Source organism: Corvus kubaryi, unplaced genomic scaffold, assembly GCF_017639235.1.
Source record: "Corvus kubaryi isolate FWS band 111438036 unplaced genomic scaffold, C.kubaryi_AGA036_p1.0 69, whole genome shotgun sequence".
In the NCBI taxonomy this organism is placed as follows: domain Eukaryota; kingdom Metazoa; phylum Chordata; class Aves; order Passeriformes; family Corvidae; genus Corvus; species Corvus kubaryi.
In genome coordinates, this window is record NW_024582057.1 from 7,927,552 (window position 1) to 7,954,310 (window position 26,759).

Sequence of the window (26,759 nt, forward strand, 5' to 3'; positions counted from 1 at the left end):
TTGGACTCAGTGATCTCAGAGGTCTTTTCCGACCTAAATGATTCTGTGATTCCCGGGCATAGCTTCGAAGCGCCGCCACACACCGCAGCACCGCACCTCTTCCACCCACAGCGCCGTGACGGCGCTATCGCCCAGCCCCGCCTCAGGCCGCCCTCCCCGCGGCGATGGAGGCGGTGATCCACCCCCGGGTAGAGGGGGCGGCCGCCACCGCCCAGCCCGGGGCGCGGCCTCCCCGGCGGGGCGGGGTTTGGTGTCTCCTCCCCCCTTCCGCCTTCTTTTCCCCGGTTATGGCGTCCCCGGCCCTGACCTTTGTCCGGAGGCTGTGCTGGCGGTCGCTCTGCGGGACGAGGTGAGTGCCGATCGCACCGGGGCTGCCCGGCGGGGCCCCTCAAGGGCCGGGTCGGCCGGGGCCGGCAGCCGCGGGCCGGGGTCGTCTGCCGGGGGCTGGGCAGCCGCAGCTCTCTCCCGCCGGGGCTCGGCGTGCAGAGCAGGTGCTGCCCTGCCCGCGCCGCTGGATGAGCCGGGCTGGCGTTCCCTGGATGGCCCCGGCGTTAGTGCGTCGGGCCGGGCGCCGCTCTCATCCTGAAAAACGGGGGAAGTCTTTCTGCTAAAGCTGGGGACACCTCCTGCCGTACCAGCCACCTTTAAGTGTTTGAACACAGCGTGGGAGTGGGAAACCTGTGTTTGATGCCTTCCTGAGGCGAATGTTTAACCAGCAGAAAAATTGTTGGTGAGGTATCCAAAACCGTACTGAAATGTAGAGGAGAATGTGTTTTGGCCTTTTCTTGTTTTCTGTATTTTATTTTACTTTACCAGGCCCATCGGTCATATAATCATAGAATAATATATAATCGTCTAGTTCCGACCCTCCTGCCCGGGCAGGGATGCCTTCCACTAGACCGGGTTGCTCAGAGCCCCATCCAGCCTGGCCTTGACAAAATCAAGTTTAATTGTGGGTCCAGCTAATTAGGGCTTCTTGCTAAGACTGTTTTGGCTTTCCAAATAATCATGCAGTATCTTCTACGCCTTTATTTATTGTATACTGTCTCTAAGCTGTTTCCAAATAAAGTGTCACCTGCAGGAGTGTGCAGTGTAGGAGCTGTGCACCTTCAGGGTTAGCTGGGCAGTGGAAAGCAGAAGGGATGGCTTGAGTTGCAATTACACTTGGAATTGCGTGATTAACATTTTAATTGAAATGGCTGAATTGGAAATTCCTCTATAAAATTGCTTGTATGTGAATAAGAATCACAAAGTATGCTAATTCATAGAATTTCCTCTTCCAGTCAAAAATAGCTTAATACTAAAGAAGAAGCAAGCATTTGGTGCGTTAAGTATACTTGGTAAACAAGTTCCTAAATGGGATAGTGAAGCAAGCATCATCATATCAATAAAGATGTGTGATACTCTGATTGTTAAAAACATTCATATTTGACTGTTATAATGCACACTTTCATATGTGAAATGCTTTTACTCAAGTATCCAAGTCAGTTAGACACGAGTGCATCTTGACCAGAAGACTGTAAGACATTTATGCATTAAATTGTAATATTTTTCACCCAAAGCTTTGTAAGAAATTATTTGAAGTTAAGTACATGAACATCATAAGATAGAGGGAGAAAAAAGAGAATTGTATGACTTCTGCCCTCAGTTCAAAAAAAAAAAACTCTCTAGGCAAGCTTTCTCAGCTAAATAATATTAATTTAATGTAGCTAAATTGTTACAGTGAGAGTGAGGGAAAGCAGTTCTAAATTGGGAAAACATGTAAAAGACTGGCCTGCTGATCATCATTAGGCTGGTGGAGTCACATCTATTTGAAATGGCAAGATTCTCTATGAGATAGCAGTTCATACATCAGTATTAATAATGGGTTCATGCTTTTGGTGTTTTAATCAGATATACTAAAGGAAAGTAGTGCAATTTTTTCAATGCCAGAGCACCAGACAGATGAGCTTTGTTTTCTGTATTAGCAGTATGCAAGCAGAATTATATCAAAGACACTAGCAACATTGCTGTGCCAGTGAATTTAGGAAGCGTTTTTTGCAGTCTAAACTTGGAAAAAAGAGTCGTATCCTTGGAACAGGGAAAGAGAAAGACTTGTACAAATTAAAGGCAAAATGCAAGGATTCCTCTGACTTTGTTTTGGTTTGTTTGTTTTCCTAAGCAAGACATTCATAACCCTTTCAGAAATGGAATTGTGAGTTCCACAGGCTCTTCTTTTCCTGCCACGTTGCAATATATAATATTTCAAGTTTGAATTCATTTGAGGAGGGGGAAAGCTGACACAAGTGCACATTCAGAAGAGTCTTACTGGGGCTGTACGTACTTGACAGTCTTTGCGTTCAGATCTTTGAGGTTGGAGGCCCTGCAACACCACTGCTGTGAAGCCATATCTGGTCAGGCAGACCACTGGGCACTGAATGCTTGCTGCTGGGAAACCTGCATCTGTGCTATCCTTGTTCTGAGGGGTTCCTTTGGTCTAGTTGTCGTGCGATCCCAGCACTGAATGCCTGTCTGTGGCTGGAGGACATCTCCCAGTTTTATGTAGTCTAGAAGGGATCTGACTTGTATGTGCCAAGACAGCTGTGCTGCACAATCCAAGGGAGTGGAGTTGGCAGCAGCTCAGAGACTTTCTCCAAGAGCACTCTCCTGGTCAAACTGAGACAGTAACATTGTCACACGCAAACTTCCAAGTGTAGTCCTTGGTTCAGCTATTTCAGCAGCTTTAAAGGAGGTCAGATCTTGTCAAAGACCAATTTTCCATGAGCTACTCTTTTATTTCTCAGAAAAGCCTGTTTCATAGGAGCACTATTAAATGCTGGTCTTTAAGTAAAGTGAATTGAAAACCAGTAAATTTTCTCTTACGCTGTTGGCTTCTTCTTGCTTTTGTAGCCGTGTTGGTCTTTCCCTGTTCCTGATTCCTGCTTACAGTAAATCTCTCCTTACTACAGTATCTAGTTTTCAGCTTGGGAGGCAGCAGTCTTAAGAATTCAAGTTCACTTCCATCTGTCTCTTGAGCAGCATTCCAAATCTCTTCTTGGCATCCCCTCATCATCTCATGACAAAACATCTGGATGTTTACAGCCCACCCACATAGCAGGAGCTCAGGTGTTATAAAGTTCCAGGACAATACACAACAGTCCTTATTCAGCCCTCTTGTACTTCTGCCTGGGAGTTAAATGATCCTGCTCCCTGAATTGCTTACCCTTTATATGGTAGTGCAGTTGCATTTGTTGGTCATTATATCAGGGGCCCTTTGATACATTTATGGCAAAGCAGGACATTATAACCCTTCCATCTCCTCCTTTACCTCTGTCTAACTGCAGCCCTGTAGACACGTAGAGAAGAGCTATGGGTCTTTTCTGCCTTGCCTCCCACTAAGCCAGTCAGATGTAAAGTCCTGGGTCTTTAGGGCCCAGAAGCTTTGTCTTTGCCCTGAAACTGTGCTTTTATGAGGAAGCTGCTCCACTGAGGGTGGAGGAAGAACTGATCTCTTGCAGCTGAGAGATTATTTCTTGTTTCATCAAATGCCTGTGCTCAGGGCCTCATTCAGTGAGAAGCAGTTCAGTATTCCAGGTCATTCCCTGAAAAGGCTTCTTGGTTGCTGTTTATGTTGTATTACCTGCATCACAGGTTTTTGTTTACTTCTTTTTAATATGTGAGGAGAGATAATATTGGGGGGAACTGTGGATGCCAGCACACCCAGAGGACATGTAAGCCTTGCCTTGTGGAAAACATCTTTGAGTCTGCTGTCATCCTGGAGGTGACGAGTAAGTCTGGTGGTATCCCCTTTTCTGTTCTGTTTCTTTTTTCCAGGTTTGGCCATGAGGACCTGTTTGGCCTCAGAGAGAGTCTGCCTTGTATCCCTGTGGTGGGAAATGTCTAGTCCTTTCCGTCGATCTTACTCAGATAGTTGTGGTTGGGTATGGACATACAGATTTTAGTAGCTTTGTTCGGATGTTCTCATGCTGGCTGAGCAAAGAGGACACTATTGCCTCTTCACCTACTTTCCTCCTACCAGGGCCTATTTCTGTATTGCAGCAGCTGCTTTCCTTTTCTTTCCGGCTGTCTGCTGTCATCCCTAATCCAATTCCCTTTTACAAGGAGGAAGACTGGGTTTTTGTAGTGTTGTTTTCAAGTAATAGATCAGACTATATTCTTAAAAACTCTGTTTGCAAACACTCCTGAGTCTCCTGGGGGTCTGTACCAAAACCTCTGGTGCTGGCAGTAGAAGTTGCTTTTATGCCTGAAGCTTTTCCCCAGATGTAGGTGAGTTAGGTCTTGTTTCCCTCCTGATCTCAGTGTGGCATAGGCAGCAGATGTCCTGCAGCCTCCCAAACATCTGCCTGCCAACTTCCCCACCCACTAGCGGTTGAGTGGGAATGCATCCTGGCTCACTGACATGGGAAAAGTGTCCACATACAAAGGCTGTGTCTTATCCACAGTACAAAACACATACCCTGATCCTACACCACAAAAGCCCTGTGGAGTATGTTTTTACTCCCTGTTGCTGTCTTACACAGACTCCTGTGTTTTGGTTTCTGAGTCTCTAACGCTTGTGCCTCTTGGTGCTATATTTCAGGCTGTACCAATGCACCTTGCTCGACTCTTTGCTATTCCTATCAACCAACATCTTTTTCTATGACAGATTTCCGTTTATCAGCTCTCCTTGGCTTATGCTGGATTCTGTAGTGCTCAGGTACTCTGCTCTGCTCCTCCTGCTCGAGATAACCATGCTTATCTTTAGTAGGTCAGATCTGTAGTTCTAGTTGATGTTGTGAGTTATGTGGGTCACAGACCCTTGCCTGGGCACCAGAAAAGCAAGCAGAGCACATACCTGCCTTGATTTTAAACTTACTTTTTCCCCAAGCTTAGTCTTTTCTGTCTTGGTGCAAGTCAATAGTAAGTTTAGAGAGCTCATCATACTTTACTTACCTTTTAAGTAGTAATATTTCTTTTGTTTTATGTATTAAAGAAACCAACTTCTTTCCTTTCTTGAAACCTTGTGCCATTTGACTTTTGCAGTAAGCTTTTGCAGAATACTAGTAAAATCAGCTTCTTCTAAGCATTTGTAAGGTAACTTTCAAGTATTTCAGAAAGGGTCTTTATACCACCAATGGATCTTGAATTTCTCTTTAAGGCCTAGGATTCTGAAACACAGCCATTGGAATAAACTAATCCACTGTGGGCTTAACTACTCAAAGGAAAATGAACAAATAACTCTCTTAATGGGAGGCTTTCTCTGCAAATACTCATGTTAATTGCAGGGGTTTTTTTGTTTGCACATGCTGGTTTACCAATACAATTTAAAAGATAAAAGGTAGTGGTGAGTTGATTGGATAGTTTTCCAGAGAAGTGTCTTGGTAAACTTACGTGCTTATTTAAGGACACTCTTAAACTGTTTTGAGTGGAAATACACACAGTGCTTAAAATCAACAAAATGTAATCCAGAGCAGCAAGCTGTATGTAATTGAGCTGGATTTCACAGTTCATAGCCAAGGTGTCTGGACATCTTGAGGATGGATTGTCTTGGATCACAGCTTTCTGAGCAATCCCAGTTCTCTAGGACTCTCTTCAATGTGAGATGCTCCATCTTCCTGGTTCTTTTCTGGTCTCTTCCCAGTATGACCATGTCTCTTGTGCTGTGGAACTCAGGACTGGATGCAGTAATCAGTAATCCAGGTGTGGTCTCACCGGTGTTGAATAGAAGAGGTTCCATTCTTAAATGGGAATAAAAATGATTTATTGAGGTTTAGAAATATTGTGCTGTATGGATTCTTTGCTGTTTCTTTGGCCCTCCAAAAGAGTGGCTACTGTTTTTCTGGTAAGGTGTTGTGATAATATTTATTCTGGTATAAGGTCTGGTGTAAGAAGTATATAGCTTATAGAATGGTCAATAATTCTTTAATAATTTGATCCTTAGAAGCTAACCATTAATTTCAAATATGCTGTCATTTCATACCATGATACTCATGCTTGTAAAATGCTGACTGCTTCAAACGTGTCAGTATAGTCAGCCTGTTTCTGAAACAAAAGAATCTTTGTTTGGTTTTGTGTTGTTTTACTTAATTGCCAGTAAGATGCCAGATAAAGCACACTTTTATTCAGAGGAAGAACTTCCAAGTTATATGGGTTGTCCGCCTCTTTCCCGGACCAACAGTTCTTCATGATCTCTACAATGATAGAAGCCACTTTGGCTCCACCCTTGTTGCATCCCCGCTTATAACTGGCACAATTCAACATGATCCTCTGGCCTCTGGCCTCTGTCTTGGGAGCTGCTGCTTTAGGTGCAGCCTTCCAAATGCTATAATTTAAGCTTTTTACAATGTCTTGGTAAGACATGGCACGAAGTCCCCTTTAATGTGTATAATTTCCTTTTCAGTTCATTGGATTTTTGTTGAGTAAATTGCTCCAGGTCTTTAAAGACAACCTGTTGGTCTGTTTGACTGTGGATGCTGGAAACACTGACAAAACCAAGAGCAGTGTGCTACTTTGTGTTTAGAACTAAAGTGTTTAATTCTAAGCTGTCTGAAAGAGCTCTGGATTTGTACAGGATAAGCCATTGGCAAATACTACTTCGTTACTGTTTTGTTCAGTATTCTTTGTGTCCACCCCCATTGTATCTAGGTGTCATGGATTCAGGAGAGAAAGTAAGCCTCAGAGAAAAATTTTCTTTCCTTTCACTGATTCAGCTGCACTATGAAGAGTGTCAGTGTGTGTTCTGATGTGGGTAGGAGCTCCAGCAGCTGGTTGTATCCGCATCAAGAAACCTACCTACGTTGGCTGTTAACGTTAAACTAGTTACATGTTTTCTTGCTCTTCATACAACCAAGAAGATTTGTCTCTGCAAGCCAAATCAAAATAGCTTTTTCCTTTTTCCATTAGCAACAAAATTATTTTGAGTATTTGTTCATAACATTTTGTTAAGTAACCTTGGATAAGGATGTGTAAGGAACCTATTTGAGTTTGCTGCTCTCCAAATGCTGCAATAAACTCTCAGTGGTTCTCAGCAAATGTCACATGTATGAGTATTGCAGCTGTATATTTTTTATGCTAATGTTCCTATTTTTAACTTTCAAATGTGTTTCACAGGATATCTATCTGTAAATCTTCCTGCTCGTAGAGGTGTCTTATATGGACTGAGAATATACAGGAGGTTCTCTCATGCTTTAGTCATTCACCATGTCCAGGCAACCTAAAGAAAAGGTTTAGGACTCTGTTAGTTACTCTGCTGGAAAGAGAATTCTTGTGGAGATTTCAGGAGATGATCCTAGTTTCCCTTCCAGCAGCTGTGATGAGAGAATGAGTAAAATAAAACTGTGCCTGTACAGAGCACAAAGATCAGAGCATTTCATATCTCAGTGAATGGTAATCTAGAGCCTTCATTCTTAGCTATTCTTTAATATTGAAAAAGAAACTATCAAGCACAGCTGAGCCACTTGCACTAAACAACAGTAATTCAGCACTTCAATTTGCCAACAGACACATAATTATCCTCCCGTTTTTATATGTCAAAACAGTGTAGGAGTGGAAAATAGTAAAAGCTGATAAGGATTTATACACAAAACTTGTGTTTAGAGCAACTCTTGAAACATCCTAATGTAAAGGAGAAAAGAATTTGGCTCTCATTTCTTTGTTTATTAAAGTAGCAGCAAGCAAATTGTTTATAGAGTATTTGCACTGATGTTTTCTACTAGTTAGGAACACTGGAAATATGAGAACACTAGAAACATTCCTATTGCCTGATAGCAATAAATTTTAGTTTACTCCACGCTGCAGTATAGTGGGGTACAGCCAGGGACTATGCTGGTGGAACAGGAAGGGATGGATAGTTGTTTCCTTATGGCTTGGGGATTTTTTTAGGAAGGCTGGAGTTCTGTCTACTGAGTCATCATCTCCTTCATGGTATCGCCATGGTTAATAAAACTTGGTATTTTTCATCCCCAAATGAACAAATGCATTGATTTCTAGAGAATAACTTCGATGCTGATAAGACCCCATGGATGGAATAGGGACTGTGAGCCCACATGCAGGAACTCTGAGCAAATGGAACAGCATTGTAACCAGCCACTATTAAATTAATCAATGCTTTTAACAAATTTGTTCTGACATGCTCTGGTCAGATCTGTTGTTATCTCAACCCTTTGTGCCCCACCTTGGGCATCAAAGGCCTGTTGTGGCTTAACCTCAGCTGAAGTACCATGAAGCCACTCGCTCACCACCTCTCTTCTTCTAGTGGTTACTCCACGTTTCCCAGTATAAGAGAAGAAACTTGAAAGGACAGACCTAGAAATAAAAACCTGAAGTAATTTGCCTTTATTAGTGTAAAAATTGTCAAGTTGAGGTTTCTTTTAGTATTATAGTGTCACTGCCTACTGCACAACTCCTATTTGTGAGAAAATCTGTCTATACAACTTAGAGGAAGAGTGCTTTGCAGCCAGAAGTCTAACAGCAGCAACAGGCATCATTGATTTGAGAGGCACACATAAAAAAATAATTTAGTAGCAAGAAAAGAAAAAAAAGCTCAACTGAAAAAAGTGTATGGTGAGAAGTAGTGTGTATATTTAAATGATCTGAATTTCTTCGGGGGCAGCCTGTAATAAGATGGCATAAAGAAAGAAACTGCTACAGCCAGAAGAAACTACCCAGAATTTATCTGTAAATTTACCATCTACGCTCTCCATAGCGCTCCTTTTTTTTCCAACAGCAAAGGAGCATGAGTGTTCCAAACATGCCACAGGATGCTCAGTTTGCTTTAGCATTTTCAGGTGCCTCTTCTTTTTCCCAGCTCAGACCTAGGTAGCTTGTATGGGGAGAATAACTGGAGAGATACAGCAGAAATGAGCCCTCTCCACTTTAATCTGTATGGGAAAAGCTCTTACATTGCTGTGTGAGTGCTCGGGCTATGTAAAAAAATGTATGAGTCCTTAAAGTTACATTATTATCTGTTTGGATTCAGTAGAATGTGACCAATGGCATGATGAATGATAACTTGGGGAATCTGCAGATTAAAATTTTCTAATCATTTTTGTGTTAACAGCATAGACAATAGCTTCCTCTTGTCAGCAAAATGAAGTACAACTTTTACATTTACTGCATGAAGAAAATACTGCAAGTGAATATGGAAAATGATAAATATTATTTTCTTGGTTACCAAGGAAGCGTGGTACTGCTAATGCTTTGCTCATTGTAATTATTTGTCAAACTTTCTTTTTATTTTCATCTTGTTAGAGATTCTGATATGAAGGCTTGGGAGGAGGGGAATGAGAGAAGTTGGTGTATCAGGTTAAATTTCTTTTTTCAGATGGTCCACTCGTTTTCTCATGGTTACAGTTTAAATACAGGTTTCTATTCCCCTCACACACCTCATTTCCTAGCAGTTGCTGCAATTTCCAGTGGGGACAAGCTTTCCCACCAGCTCTGCTCCTGTGCCCCTTGATGTATCTGAACTAATAATCCAAAGTTGCTATTCCTTCTCCAAATCCCTTTTCCCTTCCGGGGAGAAAAATCAGGATAATTTAAAGAGAGGATCAAAATGAGAGAAGTGCTACTGAAAGAGGGGGACTGAAGTCTGAAACTGGTTGGAGTGGTACTGTCCAGGCACCAGCAGGGAAGGACCGCCCCAGCCACCTTGGCAGAGAGCACGCGTGGTTCCTCGCTGTGGATGGATATGTCCCCACAGCAGGAGGACAGGGAGCAAGGAGGTCTCTTTGAGCTGCTCTCATGTGTGACTTCAGAGCACCCCTAAGAGCAGTTGCTGGTGCTCTTGGGATAGGTTTTAGGCTCCTGAGCCTTGTAGAACAATTGAAAGTCTGGCTGACACCTGCAAATCAGTTGTGGGCTGGGCTGGGAAATGTTCTCTCTCTTCTTTGCAGGGACTCTGGAGAGGCATGCAGTCAGAAGCTTGTGTTACGTTATAACCAAACACTTAGCATCTTGAGGTTTGTGGGAATTGATTGCTTTGTGTCATAGCTAAAAAAAAACAACCAACAAAAACCGACCCATACAACTCTTCAAACAATAGCAGCAGCAAACCAGTATTTCATTTTATTTTCTCTTAAGATGGAAAGGACATGAGCAGAAATAGCAGCACTTTATGATGCTGTAATACCCTTTGTGTGTGGGAAATGGCATGGGGTGGTTACCATGCCCTTCACTGTTCTGCATGAGGAACATGTGGAAAGAGCAATGGAAAAAATGACACCACCTTGAGATAGTGATCATGGCAAAGAAGGGATGTTGCACACATTATCTGAAGTGTTAAACATAATGGACAAAAGATGTTGCAGGATTCATCCAAGTGACAGTTTAATGTGCTTCTTGCTTCTGTCTAACAACACTTCCTGTTCTTTTTCATGCTTGTCTCCCTAAAGCTGCTTAAAATAATGTAAAATGACCATTTTCCATTTCAGGAGTTTTAAACCCAGGTGTATCTAGTACCAGCCGCTGCTTTTAATCCTAATGGGATTTATAACTGCTTTTCTATGTGCTTTATTTCCCCAGGATCTACTAACGTTTAAAAGAAAACTTTTACTAAGTAAATGGAAGATGGATTTCAGGTATATCCATCCCTTTCTTTTGCTGAATGTACCTGATGTTTCCTGTGCAAAGAGATCCTTTGACTTCTGTTTAATCCTAATGAGGAAACTGCAATGTTGCTTTAAAAGTTAGAAAGTGAGCAGTCAGTATTTTACAAAATGTTGGCATTTTTAACTCTTTTAAAGTCCTTATGCAAGTGATAGAGCTACACAGAAGTGAGAGGCTTGCCTTTAACAGGCTTTGAAGTCTCTTTGTGAATCATATAAACAGTGAGAAATTACTTTCAGTGTAATTGAAATCTTAAATTTAAGATTTGAATTTTTATTGGGATGAGAGACATTTAAGTGAACAGGTAGAATGAATAGAATGAATGGCGAGCCTCCAAGATATCCTGAATGACTGAATAGCAACAAAGAGATGTCTGAAACAAGGGAATAAACATGAAATGATTGTCAGCCTGGATGTTTCAGGTTCAGGCAGTGATGCCCAGGATTTATTTCTTTTTTCAGAGTGTACACCTTGCGAAATCCCCAGTTGCTGGTCTTGCAGGAATATGCAGGCATTTGTCATGGACTCTGACTGCTCTGCCAAGTTGTGACTCCTCTGTGACTCTGTCTCTCTGGTGGGGGCTGGCTTTTACCCAGCTGGGGGAGGTTACCGAGCCCTCTCTGCTCTTCTGTGGCTGCCACTACAGCGAAGGTAATTTGTAGCAGTGGGGCAGTGGCAGCTAATTGTCCACAGGGTGCAGGGCCATAAACAGGAAGCTTTGTGAAGGAAATCATGTTGCTTTGTTGCTGTGAGTAGATGAGAAAGGGAAATACAGAGGGGTTTTTGATTGCCTTTCCTAGGTTTCTTTTCCTGCCTGAATTAAAAGCTTGTATGTCAGGTTCCAGGCTCTCTGCCTGCCTTGCGTGGTTTCCACAAAGTGTGGCCACTAAAGTGGGGTGTGGATTTGCTCAGTGAGTGACTAAGAAGGACTCAGTATCACAGCAAGAGAGCAGCAGATGGAGGGAGCAAGTTGTCCCAAAATGTACTGCAGCAGCCCCTCCTGCTTCTCCGTCCTTGTGCTGCAGCAGCCTCTCCAGCTCCTCTGCCCTTGGGACTGTGGCACAGCACCACTGTGCAGTGCCAGAGGTGGCAGCGCTTCTGTGTGTGCTGAGAGGTGTCGAGTCATCTCCTCACTCTGTGTGATTTACTTGGGATCGAGGCACTCTCTTACTGCTGTTTGTTGTGCCTCTGAAGAATGAAGTCCTGTCCAAGATGAATTAATTGTGAAAGAACTGAGTTTTTCCTTTGTGTTTTCATCCTTTGTTGTTATTTTAATAGAGAAATCATAGTAATCAGCTTAGCCTTAGCATGTCGAGAATTGATGAGCATCTCTGATGTGTAGGAAATGTCTGTTGAGATCAGAAGGCAGAGGGAATGGAGTGAATCATCAAGTCCTGCAGAGAATTGAGCTATAAGCAGCAAGGAAGAATGAAAGATAAAAGGCCTTTTCTTATAAACAGACTTTAATAGGTTGCACAATCTCCTATTACAAATCAGTAGGTAAGGAGGAAAAGAAGAATGAAAGATGAAGTATTTGAAGTGGATAGTTTTACCCAAACATTTTTTAACTTACAAGCAAAAGTGAATATAACCAAACAGCAAAGTTCTTCTGAGCCTGTACTGACTGAAAGATCATTCCACTTTTCCCCAGCCAGATTTTTTTATTCACCTAATTGTTTTCTCATTCTCTTCTAACTTGTCTACTTTGCATCCATAATAAGGAAGAGAACCATGACCTGCTAAATGAAAAAAAAAAAACCAAAAAAATCCCAAAAAAACCCCCAAAAAACCAAGCCAACCTTAACAGCAAATATTGTGTACATACCTTCAGACTGGCTTCTATGGCATTCTCCTCTCCCCAGCTGCTCATCCTCAACTTTCATTAATTTATTATCATTATCAAATTGTATATAAAAGAGATTCTTAAAGCCTTTTTATGATATTGACCACAGCCAGGCTGGAGTGAAATCCAGATTGTCAAACATGGTGTAAACCCAAATCTCCATTTTTAAACATGGGGTCTACCTCAGTCACTGCCTAGACTGACAAGAAAATTCGTAGCAGATACACAGATCATCTTGGGGACAGTAGCATTCCAGTAATTCCAAAGGTGGCTAGCAAAATTGGAGGGAAAAAAAAGCCAAACCAAAACAAACAATTATTCTTCCTGAGCTCTCATTTCTTCTTCCTGTAAATGTGATTTCAAAAACATGTTTGGAAATAGGATCTGAAAGGGTCATGTTCTGGGACTCTGGAGCAGACTAATGAAAGGGATGCAGTATTAAAAAAACTTGTATCTGTGTCCATTTAGGTGCACTTTTTCCTGTTGAAAGTCTTTTTTTGATGCTGGAAACGAAGTCCACAAGTTGGCTAAATAATCCCCAGCTGTTTAAGGGATGAACTCATTAAACTCTTGACAGAGGCTTCTGAACACACCAGCTTGAATATTGGTTACAGTGAGAGTTGTTAACCCCATGTTTGTCTGGATGCGCTTCTATCTTAATAATAAGTTTACAATGCATCAACTCAATTAAAAGGACTTTCTGTTCCTGCAACCTTTTCTGCTAGCCTATTCCATTTTGTATTGTTCAGATAGGTTTCTTGCTACTGGCATAAGATTTTGAAGCAAATTTTGAAATTCTTTCACTTCAAAGGAAATTCTGTGTATAAAAAAAAAAAAATTCTTTCCATGTCTGTCATTCAAACTTGGTATCTCCAAAATGTCAGAACTTAGATTTTATTAACGAAGAAAGGCTGTAATAGGACATAAAACCAATAGATCTTACAAACATTTGTACAAGACACCTAAACCATCTAGCTGCATAAAATGAAAGAGGAATAAAATTAATGGGGGGCAGTTCACATTCTTCACACTTTCTGCCTGCAGCTTTAAGGCTTGCAGCAGAAATTGAATTCTCTTTAAGAAATAAGAGCAATGAGGGTATTTTTGAGGTAGGCTGTAGAACATCTTTAAAATTCTCATTAAGCTGTATAAAAAGGCAGAATTTCCATGGTTTTTAAATGATTGTCCTGTAACTGAAATATTAACATTAAGTTGATTAAGCATTCTGTCAGTCTCCATTTGAGATATTCATTAATTTTTCAAATGAGACTGATTATGAAATCTATTATGTATGATGTTCTAACAAGACAGGTGTGTCTGTAAGTTAGAGTAGGGAAAGTTAGGCTATTTTTCTTTTTAATAGAATAGAGAAGGAAGGTTCAGACATAAACTGCAAACACTTTAAAATAGTAAAAATGCTTAATGTATATTGCCATTTAACCAAAAAAAACCCTGTGACAACATACTTTTACCTTCTTGAAATAAGTCAAAATTATTGGACTTCTTGGCTTTTGATACCAAACTTTACTGAAATAAAACTGTTTTTACAAAGCATTGTAGAGTTGGGTTAGGTTTGGTATTTTTGCAGGAGGTTTTGATGGAATTGACTTTTTGTGGTGGGAAGTTGTTCTCCCAGAATATTTTGACTGCCTTTTTTTTTTTCCTTAAGTGCCTACAAGCTGGCTTACAGACAGTCTTTTTTCAAAGAACATTTTGAAATTAGTCTTCACTTGTGCTGCCCTGATTGGAGAACCAGGCTTTCAAATTGAGATGTTTCTAGCTAGAAGCACACACACTTGAAAAGATCACAAAGCAGACAGGCTGCATCCTCACCTCAGTTTGTGGACATATAAAGCTGCTAATCATAGAATCATTTAGGTTGGAAAGGGCCTTTGAGATCATCAAGTCCAGCCATTAAACCAGTACTGCTAAATCTGCCACTAAACTGCGTCCCCAGAGGCCACATAGACACATCTTTTAAATACCTCCAGGCACAGTGGCTCACTCCACTGCTTCCTTGGGCAGCCTCTTCCAGTGCCTGGCCACCTGTCTGGATATTAGGAAGATTTTCTTTGCCAATCTAAACTTCCGCTGGTGCAACTTGAAGCTGTTCCCTCTCATCCTCACAGTTGTTATCTGTGAGAAGAGACCACCTCCCACTTGGCTACACCCTCCTTTCAGGCAGTTTTAGAGAGTGGTAAGGTCCCTCCCGAGCCACTTTTTCTCCAGGCTAAACACCCCCAGCTCCCTCAGCTGGTCCTCTCAGGACTTGTGCTCCAGACCCTTCACCAGCTTTGTTCCCTTGTCTGGACACATTCCAGCACCAAAATGTCTGTCTGGTAGTGAGGGGCCCAGAACTGAATGCATTATTCAAGGCGCTGAGTACAAGGGGGTGAGATTTAAATAATTAATAAAATTTAATAATTTCCAAAGGTTAATTATATCATAGCAAAAGCAAACTTCTAAAGCAACTTTCTTGTGACTTTTAATATCATTCTTGTTGTTTTGATTAGTGTTGTATGTAATATTTCACATTTACTTTAAATGTCTTAAAAAGCAGCATATTTGTTTCTCTTCTAGCCTTTCACAAAAGTCAAATAATGGGATTTTTTTTCCCCACTTACTCCCAGGCCAGCACAAGCTGTTTGCACTCCAGCGATTCACCTGCACATGACTGCAGCCACCATGCAGGTCAGCCAGAAGGACTTCCAAAAAGCTCAAGAACAGCTGAAGCTTTTGAAAAAGGATCCTGGGAATGAAACCAAGTTGAAACTCTATGCTTTGTTTAAACAGGTAGGCTTGACTTGACTTACTTTGTTTAGTAAGGAGCATTTATAACCTGAGGGGATGGACCTGTAAAATTTATTTAAAATACAGGCTGTTCAAATGTATTGTGCATTAACAGGCCCTTGATTTTACGTGCTCAAATTCTGTTCTTGAAATTTTAGCCCCTTAAAATGCCTAAATTCTGAGGGAAGCCAAACCTGTTTTTTTATGCTTTGAGTAGGAACCTTTATTCAAAGAAACAGAGCAAAATTACATCCATTGTGGGATGCCTTCCATATAATAATATTGATTCAGCTTTGGAAAATGGCTTATGCCTAGGAAAAAAAAAGTAGGCTGCATGCTTCCTCTTAAATTTCTTGTATCTGCAGTTATCTGGGCCTATAATATAATGGTGTTGACATTTGACAGTTGATTTCTGTGGTATTTTCCTCTCTTTTTTTTTAGTATGGTCATTGTAAGTTTTGTTTGGGGTTTTTTGTTTGTCCATTTTGAATTCAAGGAACTGTTCCTCCACAGTTTGAGTGAAGGTTATTCTTTACACAGCATGAAAGGGGACCTTTCTAGAAATAGCTTTATGTCCATAGCAGGGCTTGTATTGGTATTTGGGGAAGTGTTGGTGGATCAGGAGTGACTGCAGGGTCAGTACAGGCTGTGGCTTGTTATGTTGAGGAAGGCAATCAGTAACTCATTTCAAAAAACCTTAAAGACAGCTGATGGTTCCAGGTAGCTTTACTAATTAATAATAGTGAGCTCATAAATGTACTTTTTCTTTCTTTCCTGCTTCCCACTTGAAATATTTCTTTCCAATAGTTTATTTTTCTTCAGGAAAACTGATCATAGAATACTTTAATCAAAGGTTTAAATAAGTTTGTTTCACTCTCTTTTCAGGCTACTGAAGGTCCCTGCAATGCTCCAAAACCAGGTATGCTGGACTTTGTCAAGAAAGCCAAGTGGGATGCGTGGAACTCTCTTGGCAATTTGTCTCAGGTGACAAAACCCATAATTTCCCTTAGATACTGTGTAGATTACTCTACCTTGAAGTGTCTGGTCTTTAAGTGAGTGGCTGATGACAAGAACATGCTAGTTGAGCAACTCTGCTTCAGCCATCAAAATGTTTCCCTCTGTATTCCTCAATCACTTTACTGCTTCAGTGTTTGGAGATTTTTTTTGTGTGTGTGTGTGTAAGCCTAGTTCTACGTTATTGCTGCTAGCTTGTATCTGTGCAAGAGATCTTATGTGGTGATTTTCAGTAAATGTAGTGTTCTTTTGTATTATGGTCTATTCTGCTCTTGTCTTTAAGAAAGATGGATTGAGCTTCTCAGTTCTTACAACAAAACCCAAATCTCTGAATTCAGCATATTCATAACTTTGTCATTTTAAAATGTCAGTCTCTTACACTGTTGACTAAAAGGCTAGGAAAAACTGGTGTATTGAGAGCCTCTTCATTCTTTCTTTCTCAATGCATCTTGACATTTTTAGCATCTTTAATAACCTTTAGAGAAGTCAAGTGAAGCAAGCCGGAAGAATAAAGATGCAGAGATACATAAGCATTCCTTTTTCATGCAGGCTTTAGTAAGTCTGACTGCATATAGGTACCATGGTTTCCTCAGTCGCTATTAAATGAAGGAAACAAACTTTTCAAATCAGCTGTGCTGCATTAGGGCTGCTGCTCAGTAGTAGTTGCTGAGCTCAGTTAAAAAGATTCTTTAATATAGAGGGGGTTTTTTGTATTTTTCCTTTTTTTATTTTTTTAAACAAAACATTGTTGCATAATTTCATGAATACAACATACTGTTCTGCTTTAGGTTTTTTGGGGTGCATTTTGATTTTTTTTTTTAGCTTGAGGTTTTGGATTTATTTTTGAGATGGCCCTGCTGCTTTTAGGAGTAGTCAAGAAATACTTAAGGAGAAGAATTGGCTCCTCAAGTTAGAGTGGAGAGTGGATAGACAATTTCATGTGCTACTCATTATGGATTATAGAATTGTTCAAAGTATATTATCCTTTCAAGCCAATAGGTTGTAACAACCAAGTACTTAAAATTCTTTTAAATCACTGCTTACTTTAGAAATAGGGAGACAGGATTCTTTAGGCTTCTGAGTGTCATGTTAGTGCTAAATGAAAACTTGTTAGTGCAAGTGAAAACTTCTTGTCTTCAAGCAGTTTTAAAATGCTGTAAGATCCATTTCAGTGCTCTTATTTTTGGCAACACTATTCTAAAATAAAAACTTCGGTTAGAGAAATGTCCAACTGGAAAGCAGGAACAAAGGATCCACAGAAATGTGTAAATGCTGGCAATATGACAGAGGTCTCTCTGGTAAGCTTAGGCATGGATGGGGGCACTCTTCCAGCAAAATAAATGTCATTATCCAAGCATCTATGCACTTCTCTTTTGTGAATCTATTGCTGCTGCTTTTAAGGTGACTTGAAGCATGTTCTGCAGTGTTCAAATAATACGTGTTCCCATCCTCACCCCCTTAATTGGAATATATTATAATAGAGATTTTTGTTTTCTTTTGTCCTGAAGCAGTCACCTTCCCCTCCCCCTGCATCCAGGTACCCATTTTATTAATACTGTAACTGATTTAAATTTTAGCTTTTCATAATCTTGTGTGTGTTATTTTCATCTTACCTTTTTTTTTTTAGTATTTTTTCCTTTTTTTTCCCTTTCTTTTTCTTCCCTATTTTTTAATTTCTTTTATTTTCTTGCAGGATAATGCCAGACAGAAATATGCTGAACTTGTCTCAAGTCTGGTCTCTGCAGAATCTGCTAGCCAGCAGAAAGAGGCTTCTCCAGAAGAGGGCAGACATGATGGCTACGAAACATTAATAGTTACTACCAAAAATAATATCACGAAGATAATGTTTAACCGACCTGATAGGAAAAATGCCATCAACCATCAGGTAAAGAAATGAACTTGGGAGGATTAATGATTTATTTCTTTCTGGATAAGCTACTTAAATCTTTAGAGTCCTTACTACAGGTTTAGCAGAAGTGACTGAAGCATGGTGGTCTGAAGTTTATGAGGGATTAGTATTGTGACTTCAACAACAACCTAAGGAATAAACATCTAGTACAAAATGAAATCATTCAGCTAAAATTTTACAAATTAGGCTTTTTTGTGTCTCTTGATTTCTTTCAAACAATATAGGATTATGGTCTGCACTAAATTAAAACGGCAAACTGCAGGAGGACTGGCCTGTGGTTTGCATGCAAGATTTGACTGCAGCCTTGAGTATAATAAAGCATTTGTGCAGCCTTTGGCTCAGCACTGCTGCATGCGTGTGTAGGTGATCCTCTGTTTCCCGTAGTTACCTTCATGAGTAAGTCCCTCCTGTTGGAAGCATCATGATCATCCTGGTTCACAACTGCAGAGATACCAGAGCAGGGTCTTCACACCACTGCTGCTGATTCTTTCATGTGTTATTTTGTCCACTTAAACTGCTGTATTGAAATTAGCTGTTTCAAGTCAGTGTTTGTTTCTGCAAAGGACCTTATTTTGTCCTTTAGGTTTGCACTGGAAGTTTTGAGTATTGCAAGTGTGTGTCTTTATGGTCAGAAGTACTTCACGTGTAATACCAAACTTCTTGCGCATGACAAATTTTTCAGTGCTTAAAAGGATCATAGCTAATCTGTCTCTTGAGTTCCTTGTTGTCAGTGTCAATCTCGTTTTTATGTTCTTTTGCAGCATCACATTTGTACTTTGTTGATTTTCCTTTTATGCAGATGTACAGAGAAATTATCAAAGCACTTGAAGAAGCTGGAAAAAATGATTCTACCATAGCAGTTATTACTGGTATGTTTTATATTATACCAAAGTACAGTACTGACATGAAATTCCTACCTATGCTTAGACTAAGATAAAATTAAGAGAGGAAATTCTTTCCTATATTATAGACCAAAGATTTTCCAGGGTGTTTTGGCAGATTTTCTTCGAGCTGGTGTTTCAAATTCTTAAGTAAGCTTGCCGTTACATCAAAACATCTGTCTCAGCTGAGAAGATGGACATGGAATACTCCTAAGGGCTTTATTACTTTTGAATAGCTGCCTGTCTGGTCCATCCTCATTGCAGAGAAGTGTCTTTTTAGGAATTTAGCCAAAACTTGAGTTTTGGCTGGCAACTAAGTAGTGTGAATTCAAGGTGAATTTGGGCTTAAACCTGTTTACTCTGAGGTAATTGCATGCAAATTCTTCTCCACTGTCTGCTTTACTGACACCTGGTTCCCATTCCCAGGATGCTGAATTTCCTTTCAGTAGCAATGACTGGGCACCACAGCTGTTACAAGATAAGAAGGGTGATTCACACAACTGGAGCTGGAAAGTCTAACACATGTATAGCTATGAGTCCACAGCAAACACCTCTGCACAAACCTTTCTGTTCCTTTGCACACAGTGAATAAGAGCACTGCAGTGTAAAGTAGGTCTCATCCTGTGAATGTCCTCATGGAGCATAGGGCGATTCAGGCAATTAAGTCATGCAGTCTAGCTTTTAAATGCTGCTTGCTTTTTTGGTGGTGCCTCAAACTGGCTTGCTTATACATTGAATACCAGCTTATCTGTTTTTTACTGAAGAACCATCTTCCAGTACAGTCATGGCAATGCAGTGCTGTCAGTCTTATCCTTAGACTGCTGTGCCTTTTTCTAAATAGATCATTAAAAATGTGAAACTACCACCTATTAAATAGGTTATTCTATCTACTTTTGATTTCTTTATCAGTTTGAAGGTGGGTGAAGAGAGATGCATCAACTTACATTTCCATTGTCCTGTTTAAAAAAAAAAGTTTCTCACATCTAATTATTTGAATGCTTGTGAATTGACAGAAAAAAAATACCTGGGGAAGTATGCAGGGAAAGAAATAAAATATTTTTTCCATCTGACACTGTTGCAGAAAAAAAAGAAAATTAATTTTCCCCATCAAATATTTCACAGTTAATGTTCTTTGGCTTTTTACTGATTGTTCTTTTCAACAAATTGACAGTCAGAAACTTACTTTTAAACCATAGATGTCCTTTAAGATATTGTGTATACTTCGAGAAAATCCCTCTAATGACTTAACAGTGTTAGACACTGGGGATAAAATTCTTTTGTAAATGTAATAAATGAAAGCTTCTCTTTCCTACTCAGAAACCATTGGTGCATTTACTCCTATGTGTTCTCTGCAGGAAATGGAGACTACTATAGTAGTGGAAATGATCTGAATAATTTCACTAATGTCCAGCCTGGTGAAATGGAGAAGATGGCAAAAGATGGAGCAGTATTACTCAAGTAGAACATCTTGGTTTCATATATGCATAAGTTACTGTAATGGGTAAAATATAATTTGCAGGCATGGTTAGAAAACAGCAGGGACCCAGTTATGCTACGATTCATCTGTTTAGGTGACTGTGTCTAAGGGCGCACCCTGTGCATAAACACAAAGATGGTGTGGGAGGAAGTGGTATTAATTGTATGAAATAAATAGATTAATATTAGAAGTCTTTTTAAATACAGTGATGCTGAAGACTTGATTTCATTGTTTAGTTCCCAAAGTACATGCAGATATAATGAAAAATTGTTTTAACTGTACATGAAAAAATTGTGGGGTTTTTGATATCCAGCAGTGTCTACACTAGCAGGAAGTGCCAAAATACCTTCGCTGTCAGACTTCTTTGAATAGAGACAGGTGTAATGAACTTGTTCAAAATTGCCCAGTAATTCTGAGATCTTGGTTTAAATTTGAATTTACCAGTTAAATGAATTTCTTTTCTAAGGCCAAGAAGATCAGGGATATCATCTGACACAAGGGGGTCTTTCTTTTTTTTCCCTGCTTAAGCAGATTTTGTCTTCTTTTTTACTTCTGTATGTGATAATTGCATCTGAGAGATGCTTGCAAGTTGGATTGTTTCCTCAGGCACTTGCAATTGGTGGAAAAGCTAAAATACACAGAAAAGCAGTGGTTTTGATTTATGTTTTAAAGATGAACTGCAAGTTGGATTGTTTCCTCAGGCACTTGCAATTGGTGGAAAAGCTAAAATACACAGAAAAGCAGTGGTTTTGATTTATGTTTTAAAGATGAACTGCAAGTACTCAGTTTTGTAGCTTTTACTTAGGTGAGCTGTGTCTGTGGGTCACAGGTGCCCCTCGAAGTGATCATGATGCAGTGTGAGCCTGTTGTGAAGATGTTACTCAGTGGCACCTGGCAAGTGTTCCAGCCTGCAGTGTTTTGTAGGGTGTTCAGCACAATGCAGTGTCGTGTGCTTTGTGGTATTTAACCTTGCTCTTGTGAGAAGCCTGTGTTTGCTGGGCTGTTACTTTTACACAGGCACAGTGTTCCACTACAACCAATGCACAGAGATGCCAGAGGAATGGAGTTCTTACAACACTGTTCACTTTTGGAAAATGCTTGATTTTGAGAATTCATTTCGCACCTCTTGGATGGAGAAGCAGCTGTCAGATGAAGCAAAATGCTGTTTCTTGAGCCTGTGCAGAAGAGCACTAGGGAGTTCTGTGCTGTGGTAACATCCCAGTGTTGCTGCCTGTTGGGGCTTCACTGCAGAACAGAGTCTGTGAAGGGAATGGCCATCCCATGGGTGGAGTTGGGATGGATATACAGGCAGAGGACTCTTGTCAGTGACCTGTATTCAGCAACTGTAGCTGAAGAGGAAAACACTTCCATAACTTGATCGCAGGAACTAGAAAAGCTCTGCTGACATGTACATGTTTGACTCTTAGTTGCTAAGGAAATGCAGCTGTTTCAAATAGCTCTTATTTTGTTAGAATTCATTTCTGAGAGGCTGAAAAACCAAAGACTATGTAGTTTCTATCTAGCTCTTGGGTTTTGTTATGCAGTGTCTTATCACGTGTTTTGAAATTTGTATCTATTGGATGAAAAACACTTGAGATGTGTCTCTTACATCTTACACCTTCTGTTTTCTTTTCCCTCTAGAGAGTTTGTGGGTCATTTTATTGATTTTCCTAAACCACTGATTGCAGTGGTAAATGGCCCAGCTATTGGAATCTGTGTAACAGTCCTTGGGTTGTGTGACCTTGTCTATGCTTCTGACAGGGTAAGTACATGGCCTATCCCAAGACAGTCTTTAAGCCTCTGTCTGTATTAAATATTTGATTTGGGGTAATCTGAAAGAAAAGAACACTTCAGAAAAGTCTTAAAGGTTTTGTATATCACATCAAGGAACACCTGTCTGTATTAATTACCAGCACAGGGGTACATCAGGGGTACATCAGTGGTTAACATGCATGGAATTCCCTGTGCTGTAGTTATGCTTATCAAGTTACTAACTCCAGCTTACAGACTCTTTTTTAAGAGCCCCTCTTCAAAGCTGATGTGAAATGATGTTTGTAAGGCCCGTTTTAGGTGTGAAAGGGGGAGAAAAAGTTTGTTCTGGAATGGAAGTTCAGTAACTGGCTGAAGTAATTCATTACAGATCACTTGTGACCATGTCACTCCTGTCATGTGCTTGTCTAATGTGCATGATTTATTCAGTCAATTATGGTCCATAGATATCTTTTTTTGCTACAGGGTGAACCTGTTGTTTCTAGTTCTTCAGTTTAAAGAGCAGTCTATATTCATCCTCCCTTAGAATAACCTTAGCCATCAGTGTACTTAGCCTATTAGATATATCTCAGGTTTACCTTCTCTATTCAATCTTTTCCTTTTTTTGAGCTAAACAGCTGACATTTGTTCAGCTTTTCCTCATGTGGCCTGTAGACACATTCCTCTGGACTCCTTCCATTTGCTCTGTGTCTCTTTAAGCGTAGTGGCACAAGCTGGACACATCAGCTCATGTCTTACTGACGTGAAATGGAGCAGAAGAACTTCTCCACGTTCTGCAGGCTGTATTTCTGATTTGACATCCCACTGTGTTGGGCGTCAAAAATCAATATGTTGATTTACATACTTGTGGGCTGATCTAACACCTGGATCCCTTGCTATAAAGTTGCCAGTAAAACAGTTTTCCCTGTCGTGTGTCATATGCTGCATACCAAGTTGTTCCTGACAAACTTTAACTTGTCCGTATTCAATAGTATCTTCTTACTTATACCTCTCAATTTTATTAAGACTATTTGGAAGTCTAATCACTTCCACTCAGCGTATCATCTCCTTACAGCCATGAGTTAGTATAGATTTAGTTGAAGTTTAATCCAAATAAGCATGAAATGTTTTGTCCTGTTAATATTATCCTTCTTTCTTGAATGGCTTGAAATTCATACTTGAACTTCCTTTACTGCCTGATAAATGCATCGTATCTTTGCCTTGCGTTTCTATTGTTTTTTTAAATCCCTGCAGGTTTATATTAGTGTCATACTTACAGTCTGACATAGTTTTCACTTTCTGTATGTCTGTGTTTAAAGTCCATGACAAGCTCATTATTTAGAGTCTATTGGTACCTTCCTACCTGCGCTGGGACAGCTTTTGCTTGTACCCTAGGTAACAGTTCTTGGAGGATTTCTATAGGATCTAAGCTAGCCTTTTACTTAGATTATCCTTCATGACAATTTTCCTATTATCTTCAAGTTTATGGAAGCCTTCTCAAAGTTGATCGTTCTCTGTTCTAAAAGATGGTTCACTGTTCAGTTCTAACTTGCAATTATGGTATTATTTTGTAAGACCCCTTGCTGCATTTCTGGCACAGGCTCTTTTTAGATTTGCTTAAAATTTGGGGAAAGAAGATTCAGTGACTTGAATTTTTCAGGAGAAGAATAAACTTGGTGTGCCTTCAGGAGGGCAAAAATTCTGTTTGCCTCCTAAGTTACTTGGAACACGTATTTAATAACTTTTAAGGCAGATGTACATGAACATCCTTTCTGTAAAGACTTTGCACATTAGTTTCTCTAAGTGCTGTATTCAAATAATGTAACTCATCAATAGGGTTGTTGGATAAGGGAATGGAATTATACAAGCCAGCTCTGGGGTGCATTGAAAGGATGAAGCAATGATTCCAGATGGCGTTTGAAGCCTATTATGGTAACAGTTCAGATGTGTTTGGTGAACTCTGTCTCAGTAGAAGATTTAAAATGAAAATTAAGTGCTAGTACTTTAATTCCATGCTGTGATGTAAGGTTTCCTTTATTTTGTTCCTTTTTTTTTTCAAGGCTACATTTCACAGCCCATTTAGTCAACTTGGGCAGTCCCCAGAAGGATGTTCCTCTTACCTGTTTCCAAAAATCATGGGCTTAGCCAAGGTAAGAATGACTACACTGCTTGTGGGATCATCTGACCTTCGTATGTTGGTATCCTCTGACCATGAGAGCAAGTGTAGTCTGTCCATCTTTTATTTTCTCTGTTTGCTCTAGAAATGAGGAAACTACATAATAGTAACTTAAAAAAAAATCAAAGGTAGAAAGAAAAATGAAGAAGCAGAATCCAAATGTTCTCAGAACAGCATAAATCCTTTCTTCTTCTTTTGATATCCCACAGAAAAAGTCTTGGCAGTTTAAAAGACTTCTCTGATGTTTCATGCATTAATATAATGTATTTTTTTGAGCAGGGTTTAAATCTGTAAAGAGCAGATCAAGTGCTTCATAGATATCCCAGTATCAAAAGTATTCTATTCAGTGAGATACAGCCTGCCAGTACATGTTCTAGAAATCTTGGAGTCACTGAAAAAGCGAACAAACATATTTATGATGAGGTAATTTCAGATTGCAACCTTGGAGCTCTGCTCGAAAAGACATGTGCAGTCCATGTACAGCAGTGAACAGTAGGAACTGTAGGCCAGTCCCTAGTGGTGAAGCCCAGGCATTGACACTGGGCGTGATACTTGCTTAACTGCTTCATTATGGCCTGAATGATGGGACTGAGTACTCTGCTCGAGCAGGGGCTTTGAAGTAGACAGTATCTGGCAGTTCCTTAATAATAACAATAATCATCATCATCATAATAATCTAGTCTCTGTTCTTTTCAGAGGGCAGATATTAACAAGCAAGAGACTAAAATGAATGTGGTGTGGAAGCATGCAGCTTCCCTGTCAGATTGCTCAAGTCTTGTGTCTTATTGAATCACACTTTCTTTTTTGTTACATAGGCAAGTGAGATGTTGCTTTTCAATAAAAAGCTGACTGCAGCAGAAGCCTGTGCCCAGGGACTTGTGACTGAGGTCTTCCCTGACAGCAGTTTCCAGAAGGAAGTTTGGGCAAGATTAGAAGCTTATGCAAGCCTCCCCAAAAATGTCAGTATTTTTCATTTTTCTCCACCTTGTAAGCCTGTAGCATTCCCAGTTCTTCTGCCAAACCTCTCCTGTCACTTCATTTCACTGCATCCTTAATTGAAATAATGAGGATCATTATATTTTCCCTCAAGCACAGATCTCTCCCTTTGCTGCTGGGAAACAGATCCCTCTCTTCTGCTCGGTGTGCATCTAAGATAGTGCACTGTCCAGAGAAATGCAGTGGCTGAAAAGCCTTACAAATTACCTGACTGCTCCACCTGTGCAGTGTCTCTCTGAGTGCCTTGAGTGGCTTTTCTTAGGTTTTTATTTTGGCAGTAGTTTATATTTAAGAACCTTACCACTGGTTCTGCAATATTAATTGTACTGTGTGCACTCTGGGTGCTCAAGATGATGCTGGGTGGCTTTACTTTTTGCTGAATTCAGTGATCCTGCTCCCTGGTTTAGGGTTGGCAAGACTACTGAAGTCACAGTGGTCTTGTGTTACCTTGAACAGGAGGAGACAGCTGTGCCAGCTGCTGATAATGCGGGTTGCATTTGACACTGCAGACAGTTGAATGGGTTTTGTTGCTTTTGACCATCTACTCTGATAATGAGCACTTAGTGGACTGCTGGTTTGCTTCCCATGAGCCTTCTACACCTTATTAGCAGTCTGGGGAATTAAATGCAGTAAACACTTCCAGCAAAAATGTTGACTAAAAGCTGAGAGATGTGATGTTATTGCAGTTGGGTTAGGATGTGATGTTATTTGCAGTGAGGGTTTTGTATTATTTCCTGAAGCGTTCAAGTATAGAAAACTCACCCTCCTAATGTTCCTCTCTTTATTCTCCAGTCCTTGGCAGTGTCAAAGCAGCTGTTACGAAGTATGGAAAAGGAGAAGCTCCATGCAGTCAACAGTAGAGAGTGTGAAGTGCTGACGGAGAGGTGGTTGTCTGATGAATGTGTAAATGCTATTGTCAGCTTCTTCCAGAGGAAATCAAAACTCTAATCTTCACCAGTAGAATAATTCACCAGCTGGCAGTAGCCTAATCTGCCGTCATCGTTAATGAACTTTCTCTTCAAATAATAATTCTTATATCTTTTCATGTGGTATATCTCTGTTCTGAGTACTGGGTTAAACCTGGTTCACAAAATGAATACACTCTTATGTGCCTTGGATCCATTATGGATATTTAGGTTGGGGAGAAAAGGTTTGTTATTCTGTAGGCACCAGTGATGTTTCTGAATAATACTAAAGCAGATTGTCTTTCAAAAGAATCAAGAGATTCTATAGCACCCTATTTTGATAGCTCTTCAATAAGTATCTTATGAGTGATTCTTTTTATTTGTCTGTGGGGAAGGAAATGCTGTATTAATGAAACAATAAATCAAAATATTTAA

At 40.1% G+C, this 26,759-nt stretch overlaps 1 protein-coding gene across 4 annotated transcripts; it reads left to right on the forward strand.

Annotated features, from left to right (window-relative positions):
• The first annotated feature begins 151 nt into the window (after positions 1-151).
• Positions 152-26,759, forward strand: ECI2 (enoyl-CoA delta isomerase 2). 4 transcript variants are annotated; one of them, XM_042049095.1, is made up of 12 exons: positions 239-349; positions 10,501-10,556; positions 11,046-11,235; positions 15,058-15,220; positions 16,103-16,201; positions 17,925-18,116; positions 18,940-19,009; positions 20,377-20,479; positions 22,140-22,260; positions 24,308-24,397; positions 25,239-25,382; positions 26,212-26,759. In XM_042049095.1, exons 4-12 carry the CDS (start codon positions 15,098-15,100, stop codon positions 26,365-26,367), a joined length of 1,098 nt encoding a protein of 365 aa, XP_041905029.1. In that variant the 5' UTR covers positions 239-349; positions 10,501-10,556; positions 11,046-11,235; positions 15,058-15,097; the 3' UTR covers positions 26,368-26,759. The 4 variants fall into 4 exon arrangements, with proteins under 4 accessions (XP_041905027.1, XP_041905029.1, XP_041905028.1 ...); XM_042049094.1 differs by lacking the exon at positions 11,046-11,235 and having other exon boundaries at positions 270-349; XM_042049096.1 differs by lacking the exon at positions 10,501-10,556 and having other exon boundaries at positions 283-349.